Below are 18,691 nucleotides of genomic sequence, written 5' to 3' on the forward strand. Positions count from 1 at the left end.
TAGGGTCGCAGAGTCGGACACTACTGAACGACTAAATCACCACCTCCGCCGCTGGACAGTTAAGATGTTCTTGCTGAAGCCTGACACGCAGGGAAGTGCGCAGATCAGAGGTCTGCAGCAGCGAGAGCACACCTGAAGAAACACTATTCGGAAATAACCTCCCATACCCGCCTTCCCAACCCGCCCCCAAAGGCAGCTGCGAATCCCACATCACGGATTCGTTTTGCTTGCTTTTCATAGAGACTGGGTGCAGTCCGCTTCTGGGCCTGGTTTTTTCGGCTCTGTGTCCTGCCTGCGATCCATCCAGGTTGCAGGCAACAGTGCTTTGTTTACTTGCTACTGTATGGAATTCCATTGTACCTCTCATACCATAACATACCCATATTGCTTCTCACCTTACCCTGTGGTTGCTCCGGTTGCTCCAGTTCCGGAGGTGCTCCGTAACGCTGCTGTGAATCTTCTTGTGTACGGATTTGATGCAGCTGCGCCTGTATTCCCCAGGAGTGGAGCTGACGGGACACGGGCTGTGGCATCATCAATAAATGATGTCTGACCATTACTGCCAAGAAGCTGAAATCATTTCCACACTCTCGTGGTGTGTAATGGTTTCCATCACTTCCAATGTTAGCTTCATTGGCACTGTCAGTCTTTATAATTTTAGTGATTCTGGTGGACCTGTGGTGGTATTGCACTAATGCTTTGATTTCAGTTCAGTTCAGTCGCTCAGTCGTGTCTGACTCTGCAACCCCATGGACTGCAGGACCTCAGGCCTCCCTATACATCACCAACTCCTGGAGTTTACTCAAACTCATATCCATTGAATCGGTGATGCCATCCAACCATCTCATCCTCTGTCGTCCCCTTCCCCTCCTGCCTTCAATCGTTCCCAGCATCAGGGTCTTTTCTAATGAGTCAGTTCTTCACATCAGGTGGCTAAAGTATTGGAGTTTCAGCTTCAACATCAGTACTTCCAATGAATTTTCAGGACTGATTTCCTTTAGGATAGACTGGTTGGATCTCCTTGCTGTCCAAGGGACTCTCAAGAGTCTTATCCAGTACCACAGTTCAAAAGCATCAGTTCTTTGGCACTCAGCTTTCTTTATAGTCCACCTCTCACATCCACACATGACTACGGGAAAAACCATAGCTTTGACTAGATGGACCTTTGTTGCCAAAGTAACGTCTCTGCTTTTTAATATGCTGTCTAGGTTGGTCATCACTTTTCCTCCAAGGAGCAGGCGTCTTTTAATTTCTTGGCTGCAGACCATCTGCAGTGATTTAGGAGCCCCCAAAAGTAAAATCTATCACTGTTTCCATTGTTTCGCCATCTATTTGCCATGAAGTGATGGGACCAGATGCCATGCTCTTAGTTTTCTGAATGTTGAGCTTTAAGCCAACTTTTTCACTCTCCTCTTTCACTTTCATCAAGAGGCTCTTTAGTTCTTCTTCACTTTCTGCCATAAGAATGGTGTCATCTGTGTATCTGAGGTTATTGATATTTCTCCCAGCAATCTTGATTCCAGCTTGTGCCTCATCCAGCCCAGCATTTCTCATGATGTACTCTTCATATAAGTTAAATAAGCAGGGTGACAACATACACCCTTGACGTACTCCTTTCCCAATTTGGAATCAGTCTGTTGTTTCATGTCCAGTTCTAACTGTTGCTTCTTGACCTGCATACAGATTTCTCAGGAGGCAGGTCAGGTGGTCTGGTATTCCCATCTCTTTAAGAATTTTCCAGTTTGTTGTGATCCACACAGTCAAAGACTTTGGCATGGTCAATAAAACAGAAGTAGATAATTTTCTGGAACTCTCTTGCTTTTTCGATAATCCAGTGGATGTTGGCAATTTGATCTCTGGTTCCTCTGCCTTTTCTAAAACCAGCTGAGCATTTGGAAGTTCACGGTTCACGTATTGCTGAAGCCTAGCTTGGAGAATTTTGAGTGTTACTTTGCTAGTGTGTGAGATGAGTGCAATTGTGCGGTAGTCTGAATATTCTTTGGAATTGCCTTTCTTTGGGATTGGAATGAAAGCTGACCTCTTCCAGTCCTGTGGCCACTGCTGAGTTTTCCAAATTTGCTGGCATATTGAATGCAAGACTTTCACAGCATCATCTTTTAGGATTTGAAATAACTTAACTGGAATTCCATTACCTCCACTAGCTTTGTTCATAGTGATGCTTCCTAAGGCCCATTTGACTTCGCATTCCAGGATGTCTGGCTCTAGGTGAGTGATCACACCATCGTGATTATCTGGGTCGTGAAGATCTTTTTTGTATAGTTTTTCTGTGTATTCTTGCCACCTCTTCTTAATAGCTTCTGCTTCTGTTAGGTCCATACCGTTTCTGTCCTTTATTATGCCCATCTTTGCATGAAATGAAATGAAACGAGCTTCCAAAAGGTGCAATTCAAGAAGAGACATCAGCGGAAGGAGAAGTTCTTACCTCAGGAAGCCCTACCCATTGACAGCGTCTTTTGTCCTCCTTTGGGCAGGGAGTGGGGGCAGTTTTACCATGGTCATGTAGGTCTGGGACAGGAAAACATTTTTTGCTTCATAGCCCAGGGAGGGGGGAATCCTCTTCACGTGATTAAAGATAACGTCACCCATAATGAAATAAATCAAAGTCCTGTATCACCTACTAGGATGCAATAAGAAGAACACAGCATTGCTTCTTACAGATTCATGTCAAAGATGCTTGACCTGAATGGACATGTGAGGAAACTTCAGACAAGCACACACTTCAGGGCTTAGGCCGAGGGCTGGTCATCTTGAAAATGTTCAAGGTCACGAAAGTCAAAGAACCGAGGAACTATTCTAAACTGAAGGAGATGAGAGCCATGAGGAGTATGTGCAGAGTATGATGTAAACTGGACCCTTGTGCTAAGGGCATTATCAGGACAGCTAGTAAGAGGTGAATCCAGTCAGAGGATGGACAGTAGAAATGTATTAATGTCAACTTCCTGATTCCTGTTGTTATGTAGGAGAAGATACTTGTTTATAGGAAATGATCTAAAGTATTTAGGGGGTGATAGGGTAGTATGTCAGTAATTTGTTTTCAAATTGGTCAACTGTTCTGTAATTTTGCTTTGTGGTTTTTTCGAAATAAAAAAGAACCAAACAATGCAAACTTCACTTCATTCCAGAGAGAACCACTAGGTGGAGTCCTTAGGTCAGAGAGTTGATTTGACAAGCCCTATTGTTCAGTTGCTAAATTCTATCTGACTCTCTGTGACCCCATAAACAGCAGCACACTTCCCTATCCTTCACTATCTCCCTAAGTTTGCTCAAACTCATGTCCATTGAGTCTGTGATGCTATCTAACCATCTTATACTATGCTGCCCCCTTCTCCTTTTGCCTTCAGTCTTTCCCAGCATCAGGGTTATTTTCCAATGAGTTGGGTCTTTGCCTCCGGTGGCCAGTATATAGGAGCTTCAGCTTTAGCATCAGTCCCTCCAATGAATATTCAGGGTTGATTTCCTTTAGGATTGATTGGTTTGATCTCCTTGCTGTCCAAGGGACTCTCAAGAGTCTTATCCAGCAGCACAGTTCAAAAGCATCAATTCTTTGGCACTCAGCCTTCTTTATGGTCCACCTCTCACATCCATACATGACTACTAGAAAAACCATAGCTTTGATTATACTGACCTTTGTTGGCAAAGTGGAGTCTTTTTTAATACACTGTCTAGGTTTGTCATAACTTTTCTTCCAAGGAGCAAGCATCTTTTAATTTCATGGCTGCAGTCACCATCTGCAATGATTTTGGAGCCCAAGAAAATAAAGTCTCTCACTGATTCCATTGTTTCCCCATCTATTTGCCATGAAGTGATGGGACCAGATACGATCATTTATTGAATGTTGAGTTTTAAGCCTGCTTTTTCACTCTTCTCTTTCATTTTCCTCAAGAGGCTCTTTAGTTCCTCTTTACTTTCTGCCATGAGGGTGGTGTCATCTGCATATTTGAGGTTATTGATGTTTCTCATGGCAATTTTGATTCCAGCTTGTGCTTCATCCAGGCTGGCATTTTGCATGATGTAGTCTGCATATTAGTTAAATAAGCAGGGTGACAATATACAGTCTTGATGTACTCCTTTCCCAATTTGGAACCAGTCTATTGTTCCATGTCTGGTTCTAACTGTTGCTTCTTGACCCTCATACAGGTTTCTCAGGAGACAGGTAAGGTGGTCTGGTATTCCCATCTCTTTAAGAATTTTCCACAGTTTGTTGTGATCCACACAGTCAAAGGCTTTGGCACACTCAATGAAGCAGAAGTAGATGTTTTTCTGGAACTCCCTTCCTTCCTCTATGATCCAACAGATGCTGGCAATTTGATTTTTGGCTCCTCTGTCTTTCTAAATCCAGCTTGAACATCTGGAAGTTCTCAGTTCACATACTGCTGAAGCCTACCTTGAAGGATTTTGAGCATAACCTTGCTAGCATATGAAATGAGTGCAATTGTCCGGTATTCTGAATATTCTTTGGAACTGCCTTTCTTTAGGATTGGAACGAAAACTGACCTTTTCCAATCCTGTGGCTGCTGCTGAGTTTCCCAAATTTGCTGGCATATTGTGTGTATCATTTTAATAGCATCTCTTTTAGGATTTTAAATAGCTCAGAGGGAATTGCTCAGCTAAAGAAGCCTTTCTCCTATTGAACTAAAAACAAAAGGGTTTATTTCTTTACTTTAAAAAAGTAAAGTGGCATGGGTTTCCCTTGCTTCAGCACATGAATGGAGACATAAATCTAACTATAGCTGGTTTGATTCATTTTAGGGTTATGTCTAGGAAGGGCTTCCCAGGTAGCTTCAGTGGTAAAGAATCTGCCTGCCAATGCAGGAGACACAGGAGAAGCAGGTTTGATCCCTGGGTCGGGAAGATCCCTTGGAGTAGGAAACGGTAACCTGCTCCAGTATTCTTGCCTGGGAAATCCCATGGACAGAGGATCCTGGTGGGTTAGTCTATGGGGTCACAGAGTTGGACATGACTGAGTGAGCACACATGCAGGAGGTTGAGAATAGATTTTCTTGATCTCGTTTCTCTTGGCTAGGGTTTTTCCAACCTTAGCATTGTTGACCTTTGGGGACCAGATAATTCTTTGTTGTGAGGACTGTCTTGTGCATTGCACAATGTTTAGCAGCATCCCTGGGGTTGAGTGGCTAAGACTTTGCTTCCCAATGCAGGGGGTGCAGGCTGAGTCCCTGGTTGGGAGCTAGGATCCTACATGGTTCATAGCCAAAACACCAAAACATAAACCAGAAGCAGCATCCTTGGCCTCTGCCCGTTAGATGTCAATACATCCCTCCAGTCTTTACTCCAGTTGTCTCCAGAGATTGCCAGGTGTCCTGAGGCAGACAGAAATCACCCCTGGGGTAGAACCACTGTGCTTGCAAAAAGACATTCTCTGCTCTGGGCACTCTGGTTGCAGTCTGCTGGACAGAAAGTTCAGGAGATCTCTGACCACACTCAGTGCCCCTGGTACATCGTGGGGGTAGCTTTTGGTGGTGGGAGCTGCTCTGCCACGTGGCGGTGTTGGTGTTGTTCTGTGCACAGACAAGCCTCTGAGAGAGGTCAGGACCGGCCTGAGGCAACCAGCAGGAAGCACAAAGCCTGGGCTCAAGAAGGAAAGCAGTAAAAAAAAGGCCTGGACAGGATGTAAACTCCTCCTTTCCCAGGACAATCGCCCAGCTACCTCTCGCCTGCTGGGCTGAACCTCACGATGCATGAGAAAGGCTTGGCTTTGTAATGTATATTCCCCGTGCATGCTATGTGTGTGCCAAGTCACTTCAGTCATGTCTGACACTTTGCAACCCTATGGACTAGTGCTCACCAGGCTTCTCTGTCCCTGGGATTCTCCAGACAAGAATACGGGAGTGGGTTGCCACAAGAATACGGGAGTGGGTTGCCATATCCTCCTCCAGGGGATCTTCCTGACCCAGGGATCAAACCATGTCTCTTGCATCTTCTGCATTGGTAGGCAGGTTCTTTACTATTAGCGCCACCTAGGATGCTACTTTCCATAGCCCCTGCATGTTCCTATTAAAATATCTTTCCTACTGGAGGAATCAACCTGCCTGACTTCAGGCTATACTACAAATCAACAGTCATCAAGACAGTATGGTGCTGGCACAAAGACAGAAACATAGATCAATGGAACAAAATAGAAAGCCCAGAGATAAATCCACACACCTATGGATACCTTATCTTTGACAAAGGAGGCAAGAATATACAATGGAGAAAAGAAAATTTCTTTAACAAGTGGTGCTGGGAAAACTGGTCAACCACTTGTAAAAGAATGAAACTAGAACATTTTCTAACACCATACACAAAAATAAACTCAAAATGGATTAAAGATCTAAGTGTAAGAGCAGAAATTATAAAACTCCCAGAGGAAAACATAGGCAAAACACTCTCTGATGTAAATCACAGCAGGATCCTCTATGACCCACCTCCCACAGTAATGGAAATAAAAGAAAAAATAAACAAATGGGACCTAATTAAACTTAAAAGAGCTTTTACACAATGAATGAAACTATGAGCAAGGTGAAAAGACAGCCTTCAGAATGGGAGAAAATAATAGCAAACTGAAGCAAAGAATTAATCTCAAAAATATACAAGCAACTCCTGCAGCTCAATTCCAGAAAAATAAGCGACCCAATCAAAAAATGGGCCAAAGAACTAGACAGACATTTCTCCAAAGAAGACATACAGATGGCTAACAAACACATGAAAAGATGCTCAACATCACTCATTATCAGAGAAATGCAAATCAAAACCACAATGAGGTACTATCTCATGCCAGTCAGAATGGCTACTATCCAAAAGTCTACAAGCAATAAATGCTGGCGAGGGTGTGGAGAAAAGGGAACCCTCTTACATTGTTGGTGGGAATGCAAACTAGTAAAGCCACTATGGAGAAGAGTGTAGAGATTCCTTAAAAAACTGGAAATAGAATTGCCATATGACCCAGCAATCCTACTGCTGGGCATACACACCGAGGAAACCAGAATTGCAAGAGACACATGTACCCCAATGTTCATTGCAGCACTGTTTGTAATAGCCAGGACATGGAAGCAACCTAGATGTCCATCAGCAGATGAATGGACAAGAAAGTTGTGGTACATATACACAATGGAATATTACTCAGCCATTAAAAAGAGTGCATTTGAATCAGTTCTAATGAGGTGGATGAAACTGGAGCCTATTATACAGAGCCAAGTAAGTCAGAAAGAAAAGCACCAATACAGTGTATTAATGCATACATATGGAATTTAGGAAGATGGTAATGATGACCTTATATGCGAGACAGCAAAAGAGACACAAATGTAAAGAACAGACTTTTGGACTCTGTGAGAGAAGGCGAGGATGGGATGATTTGAGATAATAGCATTGAAACATGTATATTATCATATGTGAAATAGATCAGCAGTCCAGGTTCCATGCGTGAGACAGGGTGCTCAGGGCTGGTGCACTGGGATGACCCTGAGGGATGGGATGGGGAGGGAGGTGGGAGGGAAGTTCAGGATGGGGAACACATGTACACCCAAGGCTGATTCATGTGAATGTATGGCAAAAACCACCACAATATTGTAAAGTAATTAGCCTCCAATTAAAATAAATTAAAAAAATAAAAATAAAATATCCTTCCTTTCACTTCACTTTTCCAACTCCTCCCCTGTCCTAAACCTGTGATCTAAACCCTCCCTCACCTACTCCCAGGGCCCCAGGTCCTAACTTGCAGGGATAGGGCCCCCTCCAGATGATCAATGATCTAAATGTAATGAGTGGCAGTTTCCCAACTTCAAGAGTACCCTATATTGGCCACACCAATAGTATGTTGCCCTCTTTGTTCTTAAGGCTCCGTCCAGCCCCCATTTGTTATCAGTGCATCTCCTATAGGAAGTGCAGTTCTTCCCAGCCCTGTGAAGAGATACGAGGTATGCCGTCAGCTGTGGCCTGGGAGGATGGGGACCTGCATCTGGGGACCACCAAGGAGCCTTAATTGGGGGACAAAGTCAGAAAAATGTCACCCACAAGGAATGAAGACAGTTTAAAGTGAAGGCACCATGGCTTCATCCGGGCAGCTGCTGAAGTGACCATCTCCCTGCAAGAGCCAGCCTCCCTCCGGGGCACATGATGGGACAGCCTGGCCCAAGTCAGCCTGAGCCAGGTCCTGTCAGCTCTACAAGCTGCAGTCTATGACAGGATGGGTTCAGAGGATTTGCCCCATGAGTCTATTGCAGGAAGCAAAATCCTCAGACATGTCCTGTCCCAGCAGGGCCCCATCAACCCAACAACCCTCACATCAGGCCATCTGCACACAGGCATTCTATGTGGTCAGTTTTCAAGCCCTTTTAACAAGGGGCTGCTGGGTCCTTAGGATTTGGGGAGCAGCTTCTCAACTCTGCACCACAAGTGCCGACCACATGACAGGCTGGCTTAGCCATGGCCAGGAGGGTACGTGTGCTCCAAGGTTGCCTGGTGGGCTTCTTGTAGGTGGTGTCCTTTGAGACTAACAGGACTTGTTTCTGGTTCAGTTGCAACTGAACTTGTTAAACCTTATGCTCTCCGTGGACAAACAGCTCTTGGGACTGTAACAGCACTTCGCCCTGGAGGTACACAGCAAACTTCTGATTTTAATTCAATCACAGATATCCTTCTGAGTCCTGGCTACTGTCTCCCAAGCAGACACCTCATTTCGTCCGTCCCTCTGCCTCACACAGACAACTCAGGTCAATTCTGGCTTGTGGTAGCTGCTGGCAGGTTGCATGGCCACTCCCCCTGCCACCCTGTCGCTGCTTTCCCATTTTCTCAGAGCTACTGCCGCCTCCACCCACACAGTCACCACTGGAAAGCCCGTCTCTGTGGGCAGAGCTGGGGGCACCCAGCAAACCCAGATGAGGGGCAGGTGACCCAGGCCCACGGCAGACTCAGAGCCCCAAGGGGCAGGCCTGGCACCAGTTTTCTCATGAGCTGTAGGTGGTCCTGCCTGTCATTTGTCCCATCACGTGCAGCAAGAGGTGCTGTGGTCCCCCAAAGAGGGTCCAGAGTACATGGGCTCCCGAGGGCCAGCAGCAGCTCTCCTGAAATCCCAAGACAACCCTGGAATCCCAGAACAAAGCCCCTCACCCACTTGTTTCTTCCTGAGTCAGTTCCAGGTGGTGGATTTCCTTTACCTGTAAACTGAACGACTCCTGGTAAGGACAACCCCTACCTCACAGAGAGGCCAGGGTGAAACCCCCACAGTGCGGAGTCCACGAACCTGGGGCTTCCGGCCACCATGCGGAAGACAAGCTGCAACCTAACTAAACAACACGCATAGATCCAGGTGAAGACACTTGCCGTCTGGGCTCCCCAGGGACAGAAAGGAGTAATCCCTACATCCAGTCCCTCCCTCCCCTGGCCCGAAGTGGGTCTGTTTGCCTGACGACACCCTGGAGCTGGGGCTATGTGATTCTCCCACGACTTTGCTGTAGCATCATTTGTTAAGGCTCCAAGACCTTGCAATAAAACCACATGTAAAGCCATCTTACACGCTGACCAGTGCCCACATTTAAACATTGTGCCTTGAAAAGAAACACAGGCTCCTCTGCCATGGAATGTTAACTCTTTTATTAATTTAGGGTTAACACTGTGTCTGCCTTGTGAATTTCTTTTTCGGAGTTGTGGATTCAATCAACAACAGCTGGGTTCCCCCAGCTGATCGGTAGCTTGTCAAAGGTGTTACAGTCACAGAGGGGAGCAGGACGAAAATGGAAAACGAGCTTGAGAAAATTTAAGGCAAATGTTAATTCCCATATTAAAGGGACTTCATCAAGCAGATCTGTGCATATCAATGAAAATATATGAAATATTTGTCAAAATAATTAACATCGGTAAAAATTAGAACATGTAGCTTATAAAATGCCCACACAGGTTTGGCAGAAGTAAATCCAACCATGTCGATAGGCTCACAGCAAATACAGACACAGGCGAGCCCACCTTAAGACAAGTGTCCTGAAAAGCAGGGCCCACGGGCTTTCAGAGCAGCTCCACGGAAGGGAAGTGACTGACAACCAGCGATTCACGGACAGGCTTGCATCTTGGTAGTAAGAACTGCTTGCTTGTTGGGGCTACCTTCCATCAGGTAGAGGTGACCGTTCAGGCCATGAGACTCGCAGAGGTGTGGATGGGACGCGGTGACCCGGGGCCCTCGGCCCAGTCAGAGGAGAGGGCTGCAGATGAAGGAGAGTCTCTCCATCTTGCCCCACTGGGACGTGACTTTCTAAGCCATGGCTGTGGTTTCAGAAGTCACTGACCATGTAGAAACAGACGCTCTATCCTCAGTGGTCACAGGTTTTACGCTCCCAGATCTGTTCTCTTGAGTCTGACCAAACCGCCTCCCAGATGGTAGCCGGCAGAGAAGCAGGTGTGCCCCAGGCCCTTCCGCATGGCGCACAGCCAAGGCTCTGTGGGCAGCACGGAAGTACGGGGAGGAGGGTGCTGCTCAGGGCCACGTGGCCGGCCTTTCTGCTTTGGTCTTGGAGATTCAGTGAATGCATGGTCCCAGGAGCTGTGGATCCCCAGAGTTAATGCTGCTCCTGCTGTGACTTGGCCAGAATGCAGACAGCGAGGGGGTGTGAGCGGATGTTGCTGCTCCCGGGACACCTCCTCCAGGCACCCCCTGCCCCCGCCTGGCCTGGGTGCCCGGAGTCGCCAGGAAGAACCTTGCTCCTAGGGAGACGAAGCTGTCAGATGAGGGCGCCGTCCCTGAAACAGGCTCTGGCCGACAGCCTGGAGAAAGGTGGATGGACAGACGGAAGACGGGAGGGGCCCTGCCCTGTGCGGGGGCCGGGCGCCTCTACCCGGCCAGGAGGCACGTGCGGCAGCAGAACTGGATGAAGAGCTTCCGTTCACAGAGCCGGTTGGACTTAACCATCTCGCAGAACGTCTCATCAGCTGGGTTCCCCCAAAGGAGAAAAGAGGGACAGATCAGACGTGGGGGCCAGACATGGCTGCTCCCAGCTCCCCACTCCGGAAGGCAGCCGTCTGCCGTCACACCCACGGTGACAGGTGGCCAGACCGGTGAGGGTGGGGCTGGAGCTGAGTCTGGAGATGAGGGTGGATGGGGGAGGATTCAGGTCGGGGTGAGGGTGGGAGTGGGCAGGGTCTGGGGACACCAGGCTACAGGGGGAGCCCTCCGTGGTCACTGTTCCTCTTTCTGGATGTGGGAGGAAGAGGGGTCAGACCTGGTGGGGGCAGGGTGGGGGCTGCTGTGTGATGCTGGGGATGCCCCAGTGGAGGAGGAAGGATGACGAGAGAAAGGGGTTCATCAGGGCACCAGGAATGGCTGAGGGAGGGGAAGAGCCAAGCCACTGAGGCCAGCCCTTCCCCTGGCAGCTGGCCTCTGGGGACCTGCACTCGGGCAGGGACAGTCTCACTTTTGGGGGCTGGGACCTCACCCAAGGAGGTGGCTTCTTGAAGTAAGCGCTTCCTGGCCTAGAAGGAACACGATTCTTCAAGCCAAGGAAACCACAGAGCTCCAAGGCAAGGAGGCCAGCTCGTGGTCTGCAGCGCATGCTTGGGCTCTCTCTGGGGGCTTCACACTCTGCCAGGTCCGGGCCACTGCCAGCTCCATGCTTACCTCATGGTGCTGGCAGCTCCCCCTCTGACACGCCAGCAGGCTCTCAGCGCCCAGAGACAGCTTCAGGCTGCTCAACCCTATGCTTCCTGAGCCACAGCGGCTCCTCATCATGGTGCATCTACCCACGGCCTCTGCCCTGGTCTCCAGCCCAGAGTTCTGTCAACCCTTCCTCTTGCCTGGAACCCCCAACCTGGTCTCTGAGTTCCTGCTTTCACAACCTATCCTCACCTCCCAGTCGACCAAAGGCCCGGGGCTGTCCCACAGCACACACACAGATCCTTCCTGTGGAACACGCGGGCCTCTCCTAAAGCGTGCCACCACACCCAAGCCACCTGGGGCTACTGGCGTGAGAGTGGGGACGACATCCGAATCTTTCCTAAGAGTCACTCGTTGGACTGACCCGCAGTAGCAGGGTGGCAGCTGGGATCCTCTCTGGTCAGTGTGAGGGGCCTGGAGGGAAGAGGCACCCCAGGGACAGCCTGTGGTCCCTGCCCCTCTCTCCCTTTCTCTTTGGCCGGGCAGCCGAAGGGCTTGGGTCCAACCCACGCCCACTCACCATTGCTGCACGTGTGGTTGGTGATGCACGAGGTCCCCAGCTGTGTGAAGCCCACTTTACACCGGCTGCAGTTCCTGCTGGAGCCTTCACAGCTCAGGCAGCTCTCGTCACACCTGTGGGGACACGGGTTCCCGATGAGGAGGGGCCCCACCACTCCAGCCCTTCCCAGGGCCCTCCGGCCTGTCTGCCTGCCCTCCCGCACTGCCCCTGGCAGTAACCCTGCCCCCACGGTGGTCTCTCCTCCTGTCTGACCTCTGTCACCCGTGTGACAAACAGGACCCAGGAGCCGCTGGGGCGCTTGCCCATCAGGCTCAGCTCCTCTGCGATGAGGTCGGCCTCACCTCTGGTGACAGGGCTGGGGGCAGCAGGTGCTCTCTCAGTCCTGTCCCGGAGATGGGACCCAGGACTACTACCATCGGAGCACTGACCTTGAGGGTCAGCACACTCTGGCCTCGGGCCACACCAGCAGCTTTGCTGGGACCTGCCTTGTCCATCTGTGTCCAGCTGTGGCTGGACTGCAGTGCTGGGGACAAGCAGCTGCTCCAGAGACGGGACGGCTGGCCCAACCTACAGGACTCACTGTCAGGCCCCTCAGGAAAGCCAGCCAACGCCGACCTGCTCTGGGCTACGCATGGACCTCACCTGCCCGCTGCCTCTCTGACCTAGCTCCACTCCAGGCACAGGTCTCCCCAGACCCGCCTTGCTGCAGGCCCAGCAGGCCCAGCAGGCCCAGGAGTGGGCTCAGATAGGCAGGTAGGGCGGCGGGCAGGAGGCGGCTTAGCCAGGCCTGGGCCTGCCCACAGGGGCCACTTCGTCAGTCCATCCCCAAAGACCCCTGCAACTATGTCCTCCACCTCTGCAGGGCGGCACCCACTGCAGCCCCACCGCCCTCCCCTCACTGCTGGGGCCACTGCCCGCCTGCATCTTCAGGCTGCTCTGGTGACACTCAGACGGCAGAGGGCTGCCCGAGTCCTGCCCCAATAGTGAACCCGGAGAGGCCGGGCTGGGGCGGGAGTGTGGTGGGAAGGCCGGGAAGGCGAGGCTGGCATCCCCTCAGGCAAGTACCCCTCGCCCCCTGAATTGCTCTGTCTTGAAAGAGGTTCTTACTCCTCTTCCAGGTCTTCTTCCTAAGTGTCGGGGTGTCCAGACCTCTTCTGAAGTACTCAGCGTGGACTGTGCTCACTCTCAGCCCTGTGCCTCGGCTTCATGGGTCTCCTCAGTGCTAAGGCTCCAGCCCATCTGGCTGGGCCCTGCCCCCCGAGCCTGCCCATCCATCCTCTCGGGGAATGAGCCTGGCTGGCACCAGACTGAGGGCCTTGGGGAGCCAAGCTCCCTGCGAGCTGCTGCCCAAGTGGGTAGAGACCCTGAAGAGCTAGGGGACCAAGGCAGTCCATCCTCCCGGGGGAGCCACACAGAGGGGTCTTCAGAGCCAGGAGGTCAGGAGGAGGAGATTCTCTGCAATGTCAGAATCCACCACCTCGGTACCCCATGCAGGCCTCTTCCTGGGATGCACCTCCAAGACATGCTGTGTCGGCACCAGCGCTGGAACCCACTCCGGGTTGAAAGCCTCATCTCCCATGGGGGAGAGCACCCAGGGAGCTCCGGCCTCTGCAGCCCAGGAGGAGATTTCCTGGGGCTGGGAGATCTCACAGTGTGGGAGCACCCTGCACCCCCAGGGGTCCAGGGTGTTTGACAAATGAGACTGTTATCACTACAGAACGTGTAGTCCCTCGGCTGCTGCCCTAGAAAGAGCTGGTGAGTTAAAATCAAGGTTGACTTCAGACGCTGGTGTCAAGGGGCCTGCACGGACTTGGCCAGGCTGGGTGAAGGCAGCTGGGCAGAAGGGCTGAAACCCCAGCCCTCCTGTGTGGGTCCTACAAATGCAAGGACCAGGTGGTGTCTCACTGGTAAGGACTGGGTGGTCTCTCATTGGCTTACAACAGAGTGGTTGGTGTTCCTGTTTTATGTTTGGTTGCTTGGTTTTCATTTTAAGAGGATAGGTTACAATCTGGAACAGTTCTCAAACATATCCTGGGGACCTCGAAGATCTCCTGTGGGTCCTTAGCTGTGAGCTGGAAGATGGGGTATGGTCTCTCCACACTGCTCTGATGTGGGCCCCGGGCTCCCTTCTTTCGAGTCTATTTCAGGCTCAACGTCAAGGTCTCCAAGATCACTTGCAGACTCCTCATGGTCACTCTCACCCTGGAAGAGGTGGGCTGCTCTGCCCTGCTCCTGGGCTTAGGTCACGAAGCCCGGCATGAGGCAGCACGCAGCAGGACAGGAGGAGGACACCAAGCAAATGGCCTCTCGTCACTGCCCACAACCCATGATGATCAGAGTCCCCAGACAAGGACGAGGCGCTGTGCAGATACAAAGAAGGAGCGGAAAAGGAGACTGGGAAGGCTTATGGCATCACTGCAGTGGCTGGAAACAGCTTTAGAATGAGGAGGCTGTCAGGACCTTCTCTTTTTCTCTAAGTTATCTAATTTAGAATGTAAACAAACCCAACAGGTGGTTTCCTTAATGACACAGGGTGAGTACACTGTGGTCTATAGCGGTAGGTCTCAACAGATACTCAGAAAGTGAACTCCACCCCAGTCCCTGAGACAGGAGCCTCCAGACCTGGTCCCTCCTCCACGGGCACCATGCCCAGCCATCTGGGGCTGGGCTGGGAGGACTGCTTGGAGGGGGCACCAGACCTGGCCCCTTGACTGCGGGCACTGGCTATCTGGGGCTGGGCCGGGAGGACTGCCTGGAGGAGGCACCTACCTGCGGCACACCTTGTGGGGCAGGCCTGGCATGTCCTCTGCATAGAAGCCCTCACCACAGGCCGGCACGCATCTCCAGTCTTGGAAGTGGAAGCCTGGGGCACAGTGAATGCACTCCTCTCTGCTAGGCCCTGAGGGGCACAGGGAGAGAGCAGAGGTCAGGGACCACCCACTGTCCACTCTGTGTCGCAGATCTGCAGCCTTGCCTGAGATCCAGGTCCTGTTCAGATGCCCCAAAAGGCTGCCCGCACAGCAAGACCACCCCCCCCAACTGGTGCCCACCACATGTCTGCACTGGCCCCCTCACCCACTCCTGGGAAGTGGGCCTTACACGCCAAGCTCAGCACACTCCCCCAGCCCCAGCCATGTCCATCAACCTGATTCTCAGGGCCTTCTTTCCCAACAGGCCTGGTCCGGTTTGGGCTAGGGCAGCTGGGTGTAGCCTTGAACTCAAAATGGGGCCTGACCACACAAACTTACACGCTGGATTTCAGAGATGTAGTAAAAAAAAAAAAAAAAGTAAAATATCTCACTGATCTTTAAATATCAATTACATGGAGAAATGGTAATATTTACATACATGGGATTAAACATGATGTTCTACTGATTTCCACCTGCTTCTCAGGATAACTCACACCTGCATCCACAGCCCACATGGTATTTCGAGGGGACCGAACGTGGTGTGAGACGATGTGGAGAACGGAAACAGGTGGTGTGGGGGCCTGGGGCTGACAGAGATGTGGTATGAAGGATGAGGACAATGTCAACAGAAAAAAGGGCACTCGGATTCATGGAGTGGGGTGTGGGGACAGAAGAGGCAAAGGCTCTGAACGAAGGATCAAGAGTCATGAAGGAAAACCTGCAGCTCAGTCAACAGGGCTTGTCAGTGTGGGGCAGGCATGGCCCAGACTGAAGAGATTGTGCCATCCTGTCTGCCCGCCTCCTCACCATTCACACCATCAGCAAGTGAGTGCCAGGCATCCACTCTCTGCCATATCTCCCTGAAAACATCTCATAGGGTGTCAGAGGAGGCCAGGAGGCCGCAGGCTGACGGTGCAGAGGGTCAAGTGTGGGGAGCAGTCATCTTGGATGACTCCTCAACTGGACCTCCCCCCACTTTGACTGGGGTCTGGCCTCGGCTGGAGGCCTGGCAGCCTAGGCTGAGGTGTCCAGTCATCTTCAAGGAGTGACTTGTGGACCTTGTGGACTTGAGGGCCTCGAGCCTGTGTCAAGGGAGAACCCCTGCAGATGGCTCCGTGCTCCAACGGTTGGTGTTGTGTCTCAGAACCACAGCTGCCGGCCTGGAGGGAGTTCTGAGCATCTGGGGGGATGGGGATGAGGCGGAAGTTGGAGCCCGTGCATGACCAGCCTTCATGAAGGACAGGTGCCCACCGCCCGGGTCTGCACGGCGCTTTGTCACCCTGCAGCTGGGGTGTGGTGGGAGAGCCTCCCTGCAAGAGTACCTGGTCCACGTCCTTCTGGACTAACGGCTGCTCCTGTGCCCCCTCCTTCCGCCCCTGCTTATCTCCAAGAGGCGTATGCGTTGGTGGCTCCCCACTGAACCCCACCCCCCATCCTACCACCTGGGCCACTCCCCAGCATCTGCAGAGGCTATTCCTACTTTAATGCTCAATTTACTAAACACAAAGCAGGTGAGATATGCTCAGCAGCGGCTGGAAGCCAAGAAAGCCCTGGATGGGTAAAGGCCCCACCAAGGTGTGCGCCTCAGCACGGTTAAGACGGCACCTTCTCCATTCTGAATCTTTTACCATGAGAACAAGAGCCAGAGACAGAGCTGGGTCTCCTGCACCCACAAAGGCAGATGGGCACCCCAGAGATCCCAGCCTCCTGACTCAGGCTCTGGACGCGGACTGACCATCCTGGGGTCCCTGATGCCTAGGGTGGGGACAGAAGCCCCCAAGCTCCTGTGTATTTGAACCTCCCCACACGGTGCCCAGGGCCCTCACAGGCAGGGCAGCAGGGGCTCCTGGTCGAGGGCAGAAGGGAAGGCCAGGTGGCGTGGGCCTCCAGGGGCTCTGGACAGGGACCCTGACCAGCAGTGAGGGGCCTTCTGAGACTCAGAGTGAGGCAGGGTCCCTCTACCCACATCAGCCGGGGTGGGTGCACACATCCCAGAGCATAGAGGGCACCCGGGCAGGCGGGCGTGGGCGCAGGGCAGCCCTGGGACAGCCGGGCCCCTGAAGTGACAGGTGGCTGGGCTGGGTGAGAGAACCCATAAGCGACTATAAAGTCATCCACCAGCAGGCAGAATGGGGGTGCCAAGAAAGGAAACTGTGTTGAATGAGCCAAAGTGCTATAAAGACACATGCCTGGCTGGGTGTTGTGGACTCAACAGACTGTGACATTTGAATAAATGACGTCGGTGATGTTCCTTTATCAATCTGGGCTAAACAACAAGTCAGAGACATAGAACCAACGTTGACAGGCATCAAGGCAAATGAGAAGAGGGCTGCCCGACAAGCCCTGGCCTTCTGGCAGTGGAGGGGGTGGGGGGCTGTCCTGGAGTGGCCCCAGGGAGGCATGGCTCGCTCCAGAGGCCTTTAGGTTATGGCATTGGCTATGGCATGTCTACCCTGGGAGGCTACCCTGTCCTGCCGGGATCCACATTACATCCTTAGTGGAAAGTTCATCCTTACACCCTTTCTGCAGCAAAAGCTCTCCAAGCTGTGGGTTTCCTAGAACAAGGACCCCAGTGCTGGGTTGGGAAGGAGGGTCAGAGGAGAAGATTCAACCAGAAATGTATGTGGGCCACAAACTCCGATGTGTGGCATCATCTGCCGCACACAGCTCTCTAGCATGAGCTGACAAGACAATCACTCTCAGATTCTACACCGAATCTGTGCCTGGACGGTGGCTCTGACATCATCCCTGTGGGGACTACAGTACACACACACCCCTTACGGAAGCCTTCCCTGTGTGAGTGAGTGTTTAAGGTAAGACAGGCCCAGGAACTAAGGCTATGTCTTAAGAAGCCTTCTCCTTCCTTCACACTCAGAACTTACCCTGTCTCTCCCCGATGACTCTTGAATCTTTAGGACTTGAACCTCAGGCACTTGCCCTGGCAAGAGCTCGAGAGCAGTGAGCAGCCTGGCCTGGCCTGAAAGCAATCCCTGCCTGGCTGCACTCCTAACGTCGGGATGTGGGCCCTTGTGGTTTTTCTTTTTTTAATTTTTAAAAATTGTGGTCAAATGTACACAATGTAAAATTTACCATATTGACATTTGGCCAAATTGACATATTGGTCAATTTGCCGCCTGGGGTGGGGACAGATGCCCCCAAGCTGTGTATTTGCTGTGTATTTGATTCAAGGTTCAAATACACGGCAATTGACAAATTTGGTCAAATTGACATATTGACATATTGACCACTTAACATATAGTTCAGTGGCATTAGGGCTTCTTTACTGTCTGGTGGCTCAGACAGTAAAGAGTCTACCTGCCAATGCAGGAGATGCAGGAGGCATGGGTTTAATCCCTGGGTTGGGAAGATTCCCTGGAAAAGGGAATGACAATTCACTCTAGTATTCCTGCCTGCAGAACTCCATGGACGGAGGAGCCTGGTGGGCTATAGTCCATAGGGTCACAAAGAGTCGGACACAACTGAGTGAGTAGCAACACAATATTATAGTACACCTGTGTCTTTCATATGTTGCCTTGGGCGTGCTCAGAAAAACTAGGGTAGAGTAAACCATAAAAAATATCTGGTCTGGCCCTATGGTCAGTGGACAGT

The 18,691-nt window shown here is 51.4% G+C and overlaps 1 protein-coding gene across 2 annotated transcripts in view; it reads right to left on the minus strand.

The window, feature by feature from the left end:
* Window positions 1-9,584: 9,584 nt before the first annotated feature.
* Window positions 9,585-18,691, minus strand: part of PCSK6 (proprotein convertase subtilisin/kexin type 6) — a 167,341-nt gene continuing 158,234 nt past the window's right edge. For both annotated transcript variants that reach the window (XM_070477663.1, XM_020911825.2), the window contains 3 exons: window positions 14,943-15,072; window positions 12,174-12,286; window positions 9,585-10,932 (listed from right to left, as the gene is read on the minus strand). In XM_070477663.1, the coding sequence (XP_070333764.1) occupies window positions 10,835-10,932; window positions 12,174-12,286; window positions 14,943-15,072 (341 nt within the window). In that variant the 3' untranslated portion in view covers window positions 9,585-10,834. The remainder of the gene's footprint in view (window positions 10,933-12,173; window positions 12,287-14,942; window positions 15,073-18,691) is intronic.

The sequence above is a fragment of the Odocoileus virginianus genome, chromosome 16 (genome assembly GCF_023699985.2).
Source record: "Odocoileus virginianus isolate 20LAN1187 ecotype Illinois chromosome 16, Ovbor_1.2, whole genome shotgun sequence".
Classification (NCBI taxonomy): Eukaryota; Metazoa; Chordata; class Mammalia; order Artiodactyla; family Cervidae; genus Odocoileus; species Odocoileus virginianus.